Source organism: Rana temporaria, chromosome 2 (assembly GCF_905171775.1).
Source record: "Rana temporaria chromosome 2, aRanTem1.1, whole genome shotgun sequence".
NCBI lineage: Eukaryota > Metazoa > Chordata > Amphibia > Anura > Ranidae > Rana > Rana temporaria.
In genome coordinates, this window is record NC_053490.1 from 29199114 (window position 1) to 29217711 (window position 18598).

Sequence of the window (18598 nt, forward strand, 5' to 3'; positions counted from 1 at the left end):
GGTGGAGACAAGGGGTGACTTGGAAAGGAGGAGTTCCCGCACCTATTGTCTGAGGAAAAAAGCCCTGCTTATTAACTTTCAACATCGAAAATGTCCATCAGGGCTGGTGCAAGGATTTTTGACACCCTAGGCAAAACCAAATTTTGCCGCATCCCTTGGCTCCACCCCTGACCACACCCCCTTTGTCCTGCCCATGTATACCCCACCTTTTTAATGAAGCACCCATAAAATGTAGCCACACTAGCGCCCATCAAATACAGCCTCACCAGCGCCCATCAATGAATGTTTGCTTGCTTCTGTTCATTCGGGAGTTGGGACACAGACAGGGCAGGACTTAGGGTGGTGGGGGCCCCTGGGCTTGAGGGGCCCCCTGGAGCCAAGACGAAGCTGATCGAAGTTGTTGGGGGGGGGGTGCCGCCGAGATCGAAGTTGTTAAGCGGGGGGGCTGCCACCGATCCGAGTTGTTGAGCGGGGGGGGGGGTCGCCCATTCATCAAAGTTGTTGAGGGGGGGCGCCGATCGTAGTTGTTGAGCGGGGGGGTGAAGGGGACTTCTTACCTCTTCATCAGCAGCGGCATGGCTCTTCCTGCTTCCTCCTCCCGGGGTCCATGGGCTTGAGCCCAGTCAAGCCCAATGGTAAGTCCGACCCTGACAACTGACACATTTAGGTAGATTCAGGTACGGGCGCGCAAATCTAAGGCGGCGTAGCCTAGCGCCTTAAGTAAGAGAGGCAAGTACTGTATTCTCAAAGTACTTGCCTCCTTACTTAGGGCGGCGTAGCGTAAATGTGGCGGCGTAAGGGCGCCTAATTCAAATGTGTTTGAGGGGGGGCGAGTTTTATGTTAATGGAGCTTGACCTCACGTTTTTTACGTTTTTTGTTACTGCGCATGCCCCGGGCGCCTACATTTCCCAGTGTGCACTGCGGCTAAGTATGCTGCACGGCCTATTGATTTCGACGTGTACGTAAACGACGTAAATCGCTATTCGCGGACGACTTACGCAAACGACGTAAAAATTTCGAATCTGGCGGCGGCCATACTTTAACATTGTTATTCCATCTAATAGATGGAATAACTTTAGGCCTGATAATGCCTAACGTAAGCGGCGTAAAAGTAATGCGTCGGCCGGGCGTACGTTCGTGAATCGCCGTATCAACTCATTTACATATTCTACGCCGACCGCAATGGAAGCGCCATCTAGCGGCCATCAGAAAAATGCAAGCCTATCTTAGATATGTTTAAGTGTATCTCTGTTTGAGAATACACTTAAACATAGGTCGGCGCAGATTCTGAGTTAGGTCGGCTTATCTACTGATAAGCCGGCCTAACTCTTACTGAATCTACCTATATGTGCGAATGGAGTGGCGGCTGCCTGCCGATGCCGAGACTTAGACTTAGTTGTTGCAGAGAGAAGACAGTAGTAACACCAGGCGCCCTAGGGGGCAGCCGCCTAGTTTGCCTAGTGGTAGCACTGGCCCTGAGCGCCATCAACACAGAACTGGTGGAGACCAGTGGGACCCAGGTACACCCATCTACTGTCCGGAGTGGAATGGGCACAAGTGGTCTCCATAGAACAATGGCAGCCAAAAAGATGTGGAAATGAGGCTAAGTGAATCAACTCTGACCTAAAACTAGACACGAGAGATTAATTTAATTTACGATTTGTTTTTCCGAATTTTTTTTTCCAGACATGTATATACAAATCTCCAAATGGACATATAAATTAATGTCAACGAACCCCCCAAAAAAAAAAAGTTATAGCGAAATTTACAAATGCATTAACTTCATTCTCAGATTAGGTCGCATGATTAGATAGTAGTAACCTCAGGGTATCTGCACTGTATAGAAATCTGACATAAAACAAGGACTTTGTCTCCCCCTTGTGGCCAAATGTTATATTGCTCTTCATTTTTCCACACTGTCCTCCTTCCATTGCCACCTACAGATAAATAATCAGTGAGTAAATTTGATGTAATCATTATCAAAAGGGAGTTTGCATGTTCTCCCTGTGCTGGTTTCCTCCGGGTAATCTGGATTCCTCCTACACCCCAAAGACATGTCAGTAGGTTAATTGGCTGGTGTCTAAATTGTCCCTAGTATGTGTATGCATGAATGTGAATTAGGGACCTTAGACTGTAAGCTCCTTGAGGGCAGGGACTGATGTGATTGTACAATGTATATATGTTAACTGCTGTGTAAATTGACGGCGCTATACAAGTTTGGGCTTTATTCTAGGGTTGTCCCGATACCGATACTAGTATCGGTATCGGGACCGATTCCGAGTATTTGCGGGAGTACTCGTACTCCCGCAAATACCCCCGATACCGAAATAGAATACTTGCCGCCGCCGTTACGCCGCATCCGGCCGCCGTTACGCCGCATCCCGCCGAATCCGCGCTGCCGCCGACTGTTTAACACGCGCAGGGAGTGTAATGATTGGCGCCGCGCAGCGTACAGACACTCCCCCTTGCTCGGGTGAACTGTCCAATCCCGAGCAAGGGGGAGTGTCTGTACGCAGCTCGGCACGAATCATTACAGCTGTAATGATTGGCACCGCGCCGCGTATAGACACTCCCCCTTGCTCGGGTGAACTGTCCAATCCCGAGCAAGGGGGAGTGTCTGTACGCAGCTCGGCACAAATCATTACACTACCCGCGCGTGTTAAACAGTCGGCGGCAGCAGCGGATGCAGGTAAGGGGGATATGGGGGGAGACATTGCTGCATGGGGGGAGACAGTGGCTGGATAATGGGGGGAGACAGTGGCTGGATAATGGGGGGAGACAGTGGCTGGATAATGGGGGGAGACAGTGGCTGGATAATGGGGGGAGACAGTGGCTGGATAATGGGGGGAGACAATGGTTGCATATGGGGGGAGACAATGGCTGGATATGGGGGACATGGCTGCATATGGGGGGAGACAGTGGCTGGATAATGGGGGGAGACAGTGGCTGGATAATGGGGGGAGACAATGGTTGCATATGGGGGGAGACAATGGCTGCATCTGTGGGGGGGACATAGCTGCATATGGAGACACATTTAAAAAAAAGTATCGGTATTCGGTATCGGCGACTACTAAAAAAAAAGTATCGGTACTCGTACTCAGTCCTAAAAAAGTGGTATCGGGACAACCCTACTTTATTCAATTTTCGAATTCGTTTGATAATTCAGGTTTGGATAACAAATGGATCTGAATTTAGTTCCGTTCGGAAATTCGGACGCACATGACGCCAGTCAATGTGGTCCAATCAGCTTACGCCATTACTCCTGGGTTGGACTAGCATCTGAAAATATCAAATCTGTCCGATTGACAATATATATTGAATATATAGAACTCTTTATGATAAACTGCAAAACTTTTCGAATCCACTCGGGCCAACGAATATAGGAAACAAATTCCTGAAACCAAAAATCGGGTTAACATAACAAATGTGATGAAATAAAATTCTTCAATGAACGAATGCGTACAAAACTGGGGGGGGGGGGGGCAGAAAAATGGCAGCCGGTGCTCTTGGCTGATGAGTCAAAATGTGAAATACTTGGCAGTAGCAGGAGGCAGTTTGTTGGGGGAAGGGATGGAGAGCTCTACAATAATGTGTGTCTGCAGGCAACTGTGAAGCATGGTGGAGGTTCCTTGCACATTTGGGGCTGCATTGCTGCAAATGTTGTTGGAGATTTGGTTTAGGATCAATGGTGTCCTCAATTCCAAGAAATAAGGGCAGCTACTTATCCATTGTGCCATATCAACAGGGAAGCGTGCAATTGGCCCCAAATTAATTCTGCATCAGGAGAACGACCCCAAACATACAGCCAATGTCATTAATGTGATTGTAAGGTCTCCTTTTTTTTTTTTTCTTCTATAAAAACATGTTATACTTCCCTCCTCTGTGTAGTGGATTTGCACAGAGGAGCCCAGATCCTCCTCTTCTCGAGTCTCTCGTCGCTGCTCCTGGCCCCTCCCTCCTGTTGAGTGCTCACACAGCAAAGCAGCTTGCTATGGGGGCACCCGAGCCGAGTCACAGAGCTGTAGTTCGACCCTGCCCCCTCTCTCTCCTGATTGGCTAACTGACTTTGATTGACAGCAGCAGGAGCCAGTGGCGCCGCTGCTGTGTCTCAGGCAATCAGGAGGAGTCTTGGATGGCTGAAACACTCTAGGACATCACTGGATGGGGGGGGGGGGATCAAGTATTAGGGGGGCTGCTGCTGCACACAGAAGGCTTTTTTATCTTAGAATGCATTAAAGCAGACCTTCAGTCCCTTTTTTGATCTTTCCATCTATTAAACCTTCTGCCCTTGTTGTTTTAACTTTGGATAGTAAAAAAAAAGTTTTCTGCCAGTAAATCCCTTATACAGCCCACTTCCTGTTTGTCTGGAAATTAGCCTAGGATTATGACATCATGCACAGCTCTCTCGAAATCTCCTGAGAGTTTGCCAGAAGGGAGGGGGGATGAGTCATAAGCAGGCCAATGAGAGCTGCAGAGCTGGAGGTGTGCCTCTGTGTAAATCCAGGAAGTGAACAGGCAGCAGCTTCATCTGCCCACAGTTAAAATGGATGCAGCCAGACTCAGTGGAGGGAGATTTCAGCAGCATATTTGGCAAGTGCAGCATCACAGCATATATGAAGTAATATGCAAAATGGTTGGAGGGAAGCTTGAGAATGGCAAAGATGTTTTTATTACAAATTATGTGAGCAGATTGCAGTTCCTCCAAGTCAAAAAAACTTCTGCCTTTACAAGTCCTTGAGCCTAGGCTCACACATACAGTGGGGCAAAAAAGTATTTAGTCAGCCACCAATTGTGCAAGTTCTCCCACTTAAAAAGATGAGAGAGGCCTGTAATTGTCATCATAGGTATACCTCAACTAGGAGAGACAAAATGTGGAAACAAATCCAGATAATCACAAAGTCTGATTTGGAAAAAATGTATTTGCACATTATGGTGGAAAAGAAGTATTTGGTCAATATCAAAAGTTCTCAATACTTTGTTATATAACCTTTGTTGGCAGTGACAGAGGTCACAAGGTTGTCACACACTGTTGCTGGTATGTTGGCCCATTCCTCCATGCAGATCTCCTCTAGAGCAGTGATGTTTTGGGGCTGTCGCTGGTCAACACAGACTTTCAACTCCCTCCAAAGGTTTTCTATGGGGTTGAGATCTGGAGACTGGCTAGGCCACTCCAGGACCTTGAAATGCTTCTTACGAAGCCACTCCATTGTGGCCCGGGCGGTGTGTTTGGGTTCATCGTCATGCTGAAAGACCCAGCCACCTTTCATCTTCAATGCCCTTGCTGATGGGAGGCGGTTTGCACTCAGATCTCACGATACATGGCCCCATTCATTCTTTCATGTACACGGATCAGTCGTCCTGTTCCCTTTGCAGAGGAACAGCCCCAAAGCATGGTGTTGCCGCCCCCATGCTTCACAGTAGGTATGGTGCTCTTTGGTTGCAACTCAGCATTCGCTCTCCTCCAAACACGACAAGTTGTGTTTCTACCAAAGTTTCTACTTTGGTTTCATCTGACCATATGACATTCTCCCAATCCTCTTCCGGATCATCCAAATGCTCTCTAGCAAACCTCAGACAGGCCCGGACATGTACTGGATTAAGCAGGGGGACACGTCGGGCACTGCAGGATCGGAGTCCCTGGCGGCGTAGTGCGTTACTGATGGGAGCCTTTGTTACGTTGGTCCCAGCTCTCTGCAGGTCATTCACTAGGTCCCCCCGTGTGGTTCTGGGATTTTTGCTCACCGTTCTTGTGATCATTTTGACCCCACGAGGTGAGATCTTGCGTGGAGCCCCAGATCGAGGGAGATTATCAGTGGTCTTGTATGTCTTCCATGTTCTAATTTTTGCTCCCACAGTTGATTTCTTCACACCAAGCTGCTTGCCTATTGCAGATTAAGTCTTCCCAGCCTGGTGCAGGTCTACAATTTTGTTTCCGGTGTCCTTTGACAGCTCTTTGGTCTTCACCATAGTGGAGTTTGGAGTGTGACTGTTTGAACTTGTTATCAGTATAAAAGACACCTGTCCACAACCTCAAACAGGTGCCATTAACCACTTAAGCCCCGGACCATTTTGCAGCTAAATGCCCAGGCCAGGCTTTGCGATTCGGCACTGCGTCACTTTGACAATTGCGCGGTCGTGCGACGTGGCTCCCAAACAAAATTGGCGTCCTTTTTTTCCCACAAATAGAGCTTTCTTTTGGTGGTATTTGATCACCTCTGCGGTTTTTATTTTTTGCGCTATAAACAAAAATAGAGCGACAATTTTGAAAAAAATTCAATATTTTTTACTTTTTGCTATAATAAATATCCCCCAAAAACATATATAAAACATATTTTTTTCCTCAGTTTAGGCCGATACGTATTCTTCTACCAATCGATAAACACAATAAGCGTTTATCGATTGGTTTGCGCAACATTTATAGCGTTTACAAAATAGGGGATAGTTTTATTGCATTTTTATAAAAAAAAATTTTTTTACTACTATTGGTGGTGATCAGCGATTTTTTTCGTGACTGCGACATTATGGCGGACACATCGGACAATTTTGACAAATTTTTGGGACCATTGTCATTTTCACAGCGAAAAATGCACTTAAATTGCATTGTTTATTGTGAAAATGACAGTTTGGGAGTTAACCACAGGGGGCGCTGTAGGAGTTAGGGTTCACCTAGTGTGTGTTTACAACTGTAGGGGGGTGTGGCTGTAGGACTGACTTCATCGATCGAGTCTCCCTTATAAAAAGGATCAATCGATCGATACGCCGCCACAGTGAAGCACGGGGAAGCCGTGTTTACATACGGCTCTCCCCGTTCTTCAGCTCCGGGGAGCGATCGCGACTATAAACGAATAGCCGCGCCGTTGTCCCGGATCGCTCCCCCGAGGGAATCCGACCGCCGCACGCAGCGGAGGGGGTCCCGATCGGACCCCCCCACCCGCTAGAAGGCAAGGACGTATATATACGCCCATCTGCCTGTCCGTGCCATTTTGCGGACGTAAATAGTCGTGCGGCGGGCGTTAAGGGGTTAATACAGGTAATGAGTGGAGGACAGAGGAGCCTCTAATAGAAGAAGATTGTATCGACACCCCCAGCGGTTCGCAGAGGGCAGTGTGAACTGCTTGCGGGAGAGATGCGATGTGGGAACCGCCACTGGAATTGCGCTGGTTGCCCGATCGCGTGTACGGGGCTTAAGAAGGAGAAGCATCAGACAGGAAGTTGCAATAGTGGAGTCACCCCTTTAGAGAGTGTCGCAATCACAAGACTGGCTAAATAAAACTACAAAACCGTCAGTTGGGAAGAGATTTCACATTGATGGATTTCAACAACGTATTCGAGGTTTTTTGAGTTTTGCTGTAAGGTTCATCAATATATAACAAAATGGACACAACACAAGTTTCTCCATAAAGGATCAATACAAATTTATTAAGAAATAAGTTAGGCACTGTTTCTAAGCATAGATCATCTGTCCACCAAACATTCAATATTAGGTATGCCAAGTAAAATACTTCCCTCCCCCACTGTCCGTGTTGCTAAACAGATCTCCTGGTCTCCCCCCGCAGCGCTCAGTGGTTCTTCCCAACCACCACTATGAAGTAGGCATCCATGGGAGGAGCCACAGAGCAGTGGGGATCAGGAGATGGACAGTCCTGGAAGAACCTGCAGACATCGATGTCTCTTCACTGACGGCACAGGCACACCATTTTGTTTGCAGGAAACCATTTTTTTGTTTTCAGCTGGATTGTAGCAGCAGTCTCATTTCTAAATACAAATGCTGCAGAGGTCACTTGAACGGAACTAATCTCTTTTTGCAGAACCCGTCCATAACTGCTAAAAACAATAAGAAAAAAGTCAACATTTTCCAAATAAGTTGTGCCAACAGTCTGTGCGCATAACATCACCCGCTCATTACATCACCCGCGCATAACATCACCCACCTGGGATTAGGATGAGGTTGTAACACTTGTTTACCAGGATTGCTATACAATTTTTTTTTATTTTTCTGGCCCATTAGAGTCAATGGCGTTTGGGCTGAATTATTAAAGCCTATCTCTGGGTAAACTTGGACCCTCTCCCACCCTGCTGTGTAAAGTAGGACCCCACCTCCTGTACAAAGCAGGGACTCCGGGGGCGGGATGCGAATGCAGATTTAAGTGGCAATTAGAACGTTTTTTTTTTATAGAAAAATAGAAAACAAAAAAAAAAAGGAAAAAAAAGTTGTACAGTCCAATGACTTATCCGTTAGTTTCAAAAACCAAAACTGTGAAGTTCTGTCTGTAACTGGCAGTACCAGTGTAACCAACACTTATATAACTTGGTATAAAAGATGTGCGTACGCGGTCAGGAGTACGCACACACGTGTATTGAACTATACATAGATGCATATATGTAATGTCTGTATTCAGAACGCTGGAGATAAGGTGTGCCCCACTCTGCTGGGACCGGTTCTGGAATGTTGGTGTGGTTCTTCGGTTAGGCTTTGTCAGTGTTTCTTCGGAGGATCCACCACAATCATCGGCCACATTCCAAACATGAACTGTGAAAAACAAAAAACAAGACATTAAAAGCAAGAAAATGCCTCTCACATATAATACTACTGTAACGGAATGACCCGTGACACCCAGAGACTTTGTGAGGATGGGGGATACTCCTGTGTCAGCGTCACTGATAACTCTTGGGTCTGAGTCCACCCTGTGCCCTTTGGGCATGGGGTGGCAAGTGAATCGTAATTCATGTATTACATGAGATGGGACATCACTGATAGTTCGTATTGCAGGATTTTGAGACACTGCAAGATGTTGGTTAATTGTGACCCCAACCAGTCAATAGTGACTCATCTCTCTGTGAAGACTGTTAATATGTTAAATAAGGCTAGCTTTTGAAAGGCCTTTAATTGTGTGATAACACTGTCTAAAACCTATTGATGCTCAGAGGTGTGAATAGGTGTCAAGCTGTATGCGGAGACGAAACGTCTGCCTAGGGAACTGAGTGGGTGAAGGTGTTTTGTTGTTATGCTGTTGATTAAGGAATGTTAAGTAATTAGCCTTAGTGTGTGATTAGGGGGGTGGAGATCTCATTGTTGCTTTAATGCCTGGTACTGTATAAAACGCTGAGAAGAAACCATTAAAGTGTCATTACATTTGGAACAAGCACAGAGCGGTGTCTCTCGTCTTGATTCTGGGCAAATGAAATGGGATCGGGTCCTGTCGGTTGGAGTGTCGATAAGCTGTCTTGGATGTGATGGAAGGTCGTAAACGGTGGTGACCGTTACAACTACATATACATGCATGAATAGCTTTCAATTCCATTTTGAATTTGGATACTTATCTAATTTAGTTGCGTCTAGTCACTGTGGATAAACCCCTTCCTGCCGCTACCACCTGGCCCTTTAAGAGGATCTAAATGCTGGGAGATGGGCATTCCGATCATGTGACCGATGTGATTGGAGGTCACAGATCGGAAAGAGCTCCCGGACAGATCGAAAAAGTTAGTCGGAAAGGGCTCCGGGACTGTCCGGGAGCCCTTTCCGATCTGTCCGGGACTCCCGCGGGAAATAGGCGTCCGGGCAACTTGTACCCATTGGCAACTTGTATCCACTGATTTCAATGGAAGTTGCCTCAGATGTCGGATCACTGTCTTAACTGAAGGGAGTCCCGGACAGATCGGAAACAGCTGTCCACCTGTGTGCAATCTAAGTGTCACATGATCTGTCATTACATATACACACCTTTTTGAAGGGCCCCAGAGGCTGCAACACCTAAGCAAGAGGCACCACTAACCAAACACTGCCATGAAGGCCAAGGATCTCTCCGAACAAGTAAGGGACAATGTTGTTGAGAAGTACAAGTCGGGGTTAGGTTATAAAAAATTATCCGAAGCTTTAATGATCCCTAGGAGCGCCATCAAATCTATCATAACCAAATGGAAAGAACATGGCACAACAGCAAACCTGCCAAAGGATGGCCGCACACCAAAACTCACGGACTGGGCAAGGAGGGCATTAATCAGAGAGGCAGCACAGAGACCTAAGGTAACCCTGGAGGAGCTGCAGAGTTCCACAGCAGAGACTGGAGTATCTGTACATAGGACGACAATAAGCTGTACGCTCCATTGAGTTGGGCTTTATGGCAGAGTGGCCAGAAGAAAATCATTACTTTCAGCAAAAAAACAAAATGGCACGTTTTGAGTTTGCGAAAAGACACGTGGGAGACTCACAAAATGTATGGAGGAAGGTGCTCTGGTCTGATGAGACTAAAATGTAATCTTTTGGCCATCAAAGAAAACGCTATGTCTGGTGTAAACCCAACACATCACATCACAAAAATGTAGCGCTACCCCCTCAGGAGCCGCTGATTGTTTTTGGAAACAGCGTATTAAGCCACCTCTAATCGTTGTCTAGGAGTGATGGTAGTGAGCAGAGCAGTAAATGAATGTCCAATCAGCGAACAAGGTTTTCTGAATGCTTAATTTCTCGGCCCAACACGACCAACATCAACATGAGGTAGGACAGGAAAGGTTGATGAAGTAAAGGAACCTTGCAGTATCAGGCTTGGATAAGAGGAAAGCAATCCTGCTCTCAGTAGTAGTAGATACAGTTCGTCGCCACTCCAGCCAGAGTGGGTGAAGTGCCTCCGGACAGACTCCTGCCACGAGCTTGGCAGCCAAAGTGTCACTTTAAGGTTGCTGAGAACAACAAGTCTCTGCCACTGACTTGGCTCTGATTTTGAATAAGATTCCAGATGAGGCCTCTGCCACAGGCTCAATGCTGACAATGGTGAACAGCAGAGCAAATCCTCCCAGTGTTTCTCTTTGGGGTCACCGACTGACAGTGCTAAGGTTATCTGTCAGTGTTCGGTCACCCAGATCCCCGATGGTTCGTTCAAGTCTCTCAGACAACCTGCCTCCGGGTTCTCCTTGAGCCGATCCCCCACCGCACAGCACGTAGCTTAGGATCTCTTCAGTAGAGCTGGGGACCCAGTAAGTCACTGGGGCCCCTGGTAGCATCAGTCACTCCAGGCCAAGAGGGCCCAGAGTCAGGAACTCCACGTTGCGCGCGACCGCAGGCCAGGTAGGCCATAGTGGTGGGGCCCGCGATGTGCGCACATCCTAAAGGTGGGTGCCGCACCTGGAACCAGGAACCCGCGAAGAACCAAGAACAAAGGCTTCCGCCACAGAAATACTCCTCCCCAGCATGCCCCGCGAGGGAAAGCTCCTCTAATTGGCTGCTAGGAAAAAGCAGCTCCGCCTGGACCTCTCCAGTGCCACCTGCCGCCCAGGGATGGTACCGCATCCCTAGAAAGCAGTCTGACCCACAGAACAATCCAGATTTGGCGACAGCCAAATTTAACATAATTCGGAATGAGAGCAAATTATCTCTCTCATTCCCCACTAACTTTAGCATAGTGCCTTTACTGAAAGTAAGGGGGCGCTACACAAAGAACACCATTTTTCAGCAGTCGGGAAACTGTTCGGGGTTGAGGGAAAGATGGATGGTGCTGAATACAGGGATATTCTTGAACAAAACCTGTAGCACTCTGTGTGTGATTTGAGGCTAGGACGGAGGTTCACCTTCCAGCAGGAAAATCACCCCAAACACACTGCTAAAGCAACACTTCAGTGGTTTAAGGGGGAAACATGTAAATGTGTTGGAATGGCCTAGTCAAAGCCCAGACCTCAATCCAATAGAAAATCTGTGGTGAGTCTTAGATTGCTGTTCACAAGCGCAAACCATCCAACTTGAAGGAGCAGTTTTGCAAAGAGCAATAGGCAAAAATCGCAATGGTAAGATGTGACAAGCTCATAGAGACTTACCAAAGAGACTTGGAGCTGCGATTGCCGCAAAAGGTGGTTCTACAAAGTATTGACTTTAGGGGTGTGAATAGTTATGCACATTGACCTTTTCTGTTATTTTGTCCTATTTGTTGTTTGCTTTACAAAAAAAAAAAAACACATCTTCAAAGTTGTGGGCATGTTCTGTAAATTAGATGATGCAAATCCTCAAAACAATCCGTGTTAATTCCAGGTTGTGAGGCAACAAAACCTCAAGGGGGTGAATACTCTTGCAAGGCACTGTACATAAAGATGGTCTAGGCTATAAAAAAAATTGACAAGACCCGGAAACTGAGCTGCAAAGACCATACAGCGGCTTAACAGGACAGGTTCCACTCAGAACAGGCCCCGCCATGGTCAACCAAATAAGTTGAGTGCACATGCTCAGCGTCATATCCAGAGGTTGTCTTCGGGAAATAGACATATGAGTGCTGCCAGAATTGCTGCAGAGGATGAAGGGGTGGGGGGTCAGCCTGTCAGTGCTCAGACCATACGCCACACACTGCATCAAATTGATCTTCATGGCTGTCATCCCAGAAGGAAGCCTCTTCTAAAGATGATGCACAAGAAAGCCCACAAACCGTTTAACAGAACGCAAGCAGACTAAGATCATGGATTACTGGAACCATGTCCTGTGGTCTGATGAGACCAAGATAAACTTATTTGGTTCTGATGGTGTCAGGCGTGTGTGGCGACAACCAGGTGAGGAGTACAAAGACAAGTGTGTCTTGCCTACAGTCAATCATGGTGGTGGGAGTGTCATGGTCTGGGGCTGCATGAGTGCTGCCAGCACTGGTGAGCTACAGATCATTGAGGGAACCACGAATGTCAACATGTACTGTGACATACTGAAGCCAAGCATGATCCCCTCCCTTCGGAGACTGGACCGCAGGGCAGTATTCCATCATGATAACGACCCCAAACACAACTCCAAGACAACCAGTGCCTTGCTAAAGAAGCTGAGGGAAAAGGTGATGAACTGGCCAAGCATGTCTCCAGACCTAAACCCTATTGAGCATCTGTTGGGCATCCTGAAACGGAAGGTGGAGGAGCGCAAGGTCTCCAACATCCACCAGCTCTGTAAAGAGGACTCCAGTGGCAACCTGTGAAGCTCTGGTGAACTCCATGCCCAAGAGGGTTAAGACGGTGCTGGGAAATAATGGTGGCCACACAAAATATTGACACTTTGGGCCCAAATTGGACATTTTCACTTAGGGGTGTACTCACTTTTGTTGCCAGCGGTTTAGACATTAATGGCTGTGTGTGAGTTATTTTGAGGGGACGGCAAATGTACACTGTTATACAAGCTGTACACTTACTACTTTACATTGTAGCAAAGTGTCATTTCTTCAGTGTTAACACACTACTCTTCCTCCCCCTCTTCATTACCTCACATTAGTGGCCACCAGTGTATAGGAAGAATCCCTTCAGTTCTCCCATATAGAGGAGTTTATCTCCCAAGGTTGAGACACTAGGTTTTCATTCTATTAACAGGCTAGGACCCACTAATTCGGGGTACTTTGTCGCAGTAAGTGGGCAGTATTTTTGAATATGTTCAGGTGTTTTTAACTAGCCTTGCAGGATAAATGTCATGTGTGCGCTATAATCTGTTTTGTATGTCTTTGGTCTTATAGCAGCACCATCTTAGATGTATAGCATTTTTAGGGTGTGCCCCCCAAGTACCGTATTTTCTGGCGTATAAGACGACCTTTTGGATGCAAAAAAATGCATCCAAAGTCGGGGGTCGTCTTATACGCCGGTACCGGTCTCCGTCAGGCTGCGGGCATCCATGATTTAAAAGCCGCGCCTCCTCCTCAGACTGTTCCGCGATTGGCGGAACACTCATTTTCCCAGCAGGGCCTCTGTTCAGTGTTCCGCCTATCACGGATGTCTTCTCATCCTCGGACGAGAGGACATCCGTGATAGGCGGAACACTGAACAGAGGCCCTGCTGGGAAAATTAGTGTTTCGCCTATCACCGAACAGCCTGAGGAGGAGGAGGCGCGGCTTTGGAATCATGAATGCCCGCAGCCTGGAAGCCAAAATCTGAAAAGAAAGTAAGGTAGGGAGATCGTCTTGGCCGGCACAGTGGAGGCATGTGGTGGCACAGTGGAGGCATGTAATGGCACAGTGGAGGCATGTAATGGCACAGTGGAGGCATGTAATGGCACAGTGGAGGCATGTAATGTAATGGCACAGTGGAGGCATGTAATGTAATGTAATGGCACAGTGGAGGCATGTAATGTAATGGCACAGTGGAGGCATGTAATGTAATGGCACAGTGGAGGCATGTAATGTAATGGCACAGTGGAGGCATGTAATGTAATGAATACACGTGTAGTGACGTGTCGTGACGTAACGCGTAAGGCCTCTTAGACGTGACCGGAAGTGACGCATCAGCCCGTCCACACAGCCGGTTTTTCGCTGCACGTTTATTGTTCAAGCTTTGTACAAGCTGAACATTGTTTTGTTTTACTCTTTGGACGTAAATAAATCTTTTTAGAAATACTTCACTATTGGAGCCTTTTCCATTTATTTTGGGTCATCTCGAGTGCTTTTGCACACGGAGCCTCCATTTTTGTGAAGACCGTAGCCGCACATACAGTGAGAAGGACGCTGTTTCTGAAATCTACAGGACCGCAGCTGCTAACATAGCAGGGAGAAAGTTGAGGAGGAATTGTTTCCCGGGACGTACCCCATCTAAGGAGATACCATGCTGTTTTTACATGTTGGTGAGGTAAGCGCTCTGTGAGCCCAGCTGCATATGAGGATTGTCCCATCACTTATACACGGACACATAGTCACCATTTGGGATATTCCATCACTCCTTTTTCCATTGACATAGGAATTGTCATATATGAACTTTGCCACAATTGTTTTGTATTTATTGTTTTATTTTCAGATCTCGTTTTTACACTGGACTGCTATATTGTTTCATATTTAAATCACAGTGGTTTTCCTTTATGAATTCATCACATTGGTTTATTAATTTCCTCTCACCATAGAGCAGGGGTCTCAAAGTCAAATTACCTGAGGGCCACAAGACAAGTTTTCATATGCCATGGGGGGCCGCATGCAAACTTTCAAACTTCAAAAACAACAGCACTGGTGTCAGCGAGCGCATTATTACCACCAGCACTGGTGTAAGTCAGGGTTTGACAAATTTGCTTGGAATCTAGGAGCCAGCTAAAAAAGTTAGGAGCCAGAAAATGCATCCCGTCCCGACGAGCTTGCGCGCAGAAGCGTACACATACGTGAGCAGCGCCCGCATATGTAAACGGTGTTCAAACCACACATGTGAGGTATCGCCGCGATTAGTAGAGTGAGAGCAATAATTCTAGCTCCTCTGTAACTTAAAACATGCAACATGTAGATTTTTTTAAACGTCGCCTATGAAGATTTTAAAGGGTAAAAAAGTTTGTCAGCATTCCACAAGCGGACACAATTTTGAAGCGTGACATGTTGGGTATGAATTTACTCGGCGTAACATTATCTTTCATAATATAAAAAAAAAATGGGGATAACTTTACTGTTGTCTTATTTTTTAATTAAAAAAAGTGTAATTTTTTCCCAAAAAAGTGCGCTTGTAAGACCGCTGCACAAATACGGCGTAACAGAAAGTATTGCAATGATCGCTATTTTATTCTCTAGGGTGTTAGGATAAAAAATATATATAATGTTTGGGGGTTCTAATTAGAGGGAAGAATATGGCAGTGAAAATAGTGTAAAATGACATTAGAATTGCTGTTTAACTTGTAATGCTTAACTTGTAATACCAACGGCTCACCACCAGATGGCACCAGCTCAAAAAAAAAAAAAAAAAAAAAATAAATTTGTTTTTTTGCTCCCCTCACTTCCACCCTGCCTGAGGGCCATTTATAACTGGTCCGCGGGCCGCAAATGGCCCGCGGGCCGGTACTTTGAGACCACTGCCATAGAGCATTGTTCGTTTCATATTGGATTTATTTTATATATATTCTTTATATAAAAATTTTTTTTTTTTATAATTTTATTGCACTATGTGCACCATTTATTAATTATTTTTGCGCTCATCACCCACCGTATTTATATCAAAGGGTCACCGATGAATGTATTACCTTGGTGTATTTTTCTCTTTATATAAGAGATCTTTTTCACAGTGGACGTTTCACATTCATATTCATTTTTTATTTTCTATGTGCACCATTCATCAAATTTTTTGCGCTCATCATTCACCTTATTCATATCATTTGTTTAAAGTAATGTAATGGCACAGTGAGATCTGAAAAAAGCCTGTTTCTGTCAGCGGTTGTTGCGGCTACCCCTCAGCTTCCAGAAAGACTAGTAGGAAGGGGGTCGTCTTATACGGCGAGTATATCCCAAAACCAATTTTTTTCCTGGAAAAATAGGGGGTCGTCTTATACGCCGGCAAATACGGTATGTTTTGGTATTTCTTCAGTGTTGTCTCATGAAAAGATAGAATAAAAGATTTACAGATTCTTCTGAAAAGGTGAACTTGCCCTTTAATTGAACAAGTTGAAGTTAGAAGCCGATTGGTTTCTATGAAGAGCTGCACCAGATTTTGAACTCTCCAGTTTTAGTAAATAAACCCCACTGTTAATTGAACAAAATGCAGATGTAGCAGCCATGGTGGCTCTCACATCCTCGGAGTGCTATCCTTAGTTCTTTAAAAAAAAAAAAAAAAGGAAACACAGCATGCAGTATAATGGAGATAGAGGTCACACACTAGAAGTACTCACCTTCACCTTTGGCCGATACTTAAGGAAGAGAGTTCTTGTGTACAAACTGCAACAAAGCACATAAAAACAGTCAAAATAAAGCAATACATTTTTTTTATTATTATTTAGCATGCTACATCATAGTCACTAAATCATAACAGCTTGTAAACCACATACCAAGGCGTCACATTCTACTGCTGAAGGATAGTCCACAAGACACATAAAAATGCAGATCCACCCTTGGATTGCTGCGACATACATCCATAAGTGTAGGGGACTTGCTTTTGCCCAAAATGTAGATAAAAGTTGTTGGATCGTCTATGTACTTGAAAGAGAAGTTTGGGCCAGATCCACGTACAGCGGGCTTAACTTAAATATTGGGATTTAAGTTACACCGCCGCAAAATTTCTACCTAAGTGCCCGATCCACAAAGCACTTACCTAGAAAATTTTCAGCGGTGTAACTTAAATCTGTCCGGCGCAAGGCGTGCCCAATCTAATGGGGCGAGTCCCATTTAAATTAGGCGCGCTCCCGCGCCGGACGTACTGCACATGCTCCCGACGCTATTTTCCCGACGTGCTTTGCGCGGATTTACGTTGCGCCGAGTTTTGTGAATCGCGCCGGGTAAAAAAAGTTGCGTCGGGGAAAAAAAAAAGAGATGTGGCGGGAAAAAAAAAAATTTCAAAAAAATTTGACAGCGTCGCGGGAAAGAAGGGTATACTTTTACAAGGTGTACTAACTTTACACTTTGTAAAAGCAGCCCTATCTTTGCGTTTGCAAACTAACAACTTACGGAGACTTCAGGAAGGGAAACCGCTTTGTGGATCTCCGTAAGTGTTAATTTGCATACCCGAAGCGGAATTTCGACGAGAAATGCCCCCAGCGGCGGCCGCGGTACTGCATCCTAAGATCCGACAGTGTAAAACTATTACACCTGCCGGATCTTAGGAATATCTATGCGTAACTGATTCTCTGAATCAGCCGCATAGTTAGAAACAGGTATACGACGGCGTATCAGCAGATACGCCTGCATATCCCTTTTGAGGATCTGGCCCTTTGTTTTTTTAGAATTCATACTTACCTAGGTGGACCGATGCCGCATCTGTGCCCCGCCGGGCTCTAAAGCCTCGTACACACGATCGGATTATCCAATGGGAATTGTGTGCCGACAGGCTGTTTTCGGAAAATCCGACCGTTTGTATGCTCCATCAGACAACTGTTGTTGGATTTTACGGACAAATGTGGGATAGCAAGCTTCAAAATTGTCCGCCAACAAATGTGTGATGGCTATTATCCAATCATGTGTACACAAGTGCGTCGGATAAAACTCCAATGTACAAACACTCATGCTCAGAAGCAATGCTCACCATAACACAACATTAGCAGAAGTTGCCCAAAGGGTGGCGCTAGAAGGTGAAAAACTATGTCGTTACATGTTTGTTGGCCAACATTTCTTTCCCGTTTATATCGATTTACTAAAACCTGGGGCCCGGATTCACGTAGAATTGCGTATCTTTGTGTGGGCGTAACGTATCCTATTTACGTTACGCCCCTGCAACTTTGACAGGCAAGTGCCGTATTCTCAAACCAAAGTTGCGGCGGCGTAGCGTAAATAGGCCGGCTTAAGCCGGCCTAATTCAAATGCGGTAGATGTGGGCGTGTGTTATGTAAATTTAATGTGACCCCACGTAAATGACGCTTTTTTACGAACGGCGCATGCGCCGTCCGTGAAAGTATCCCAGTGCGCATGCTCCAAATTAACCCGCAAGAAGCCAATGCTTGCGACGTGAACGTAAATGACGCCCAGCCCTATTCGCGAACGACTTACGCAAAAAACGTAAAATTTTCAAAATTAGACGCGGGAACGACGTCCATACTTAACATTGGTACGCCTCATATACCAGGCGTAACTTTACGCCGGGAAAAGCCTAACGTAAAATGGCGTATCTGTACTGCGTCGGCCGGGCGTACGTTCGTTCGTGAATTGGCGTATATAGCCGATTTACATATTTCTAGGCGTAAATCAGCGTACGCGCCCCTAGCGGCCAGCGTAAATA

General features: G+C 46.0%; 1 protein-coding gene across 1 annotated transcript in view; it reads right to left on the reverse strand.

Moving 5' to 3' along the window:
- Nucleotides 1–7391: 7391 nt before the first annotated feature.
- The window catches only part of ACER3 (alkaline ceramidase 3), a 107293-nt gene continuing 96086 nt past the window's right edge, over nucleotides 7392–18598 (reverse strand). The window contains exons 10-11 of the mRNA XM_040339993.1: nucleotides 16563–16608; nucleotides 7392–8531 (exon numbers count right to left, since the gene is read on the reverse strand). Coding sequence (XP_040195927.1) covers nucleotides 8478–8531; nucleotides 16563–16608 — 100 coding nt within the window. The 3' untranslated portion in view covers nucleotides 7392–8477. The remainder of the gene's footprint in view (nucleotides 8532–16562; nucleotides 16609–18598) is intronic.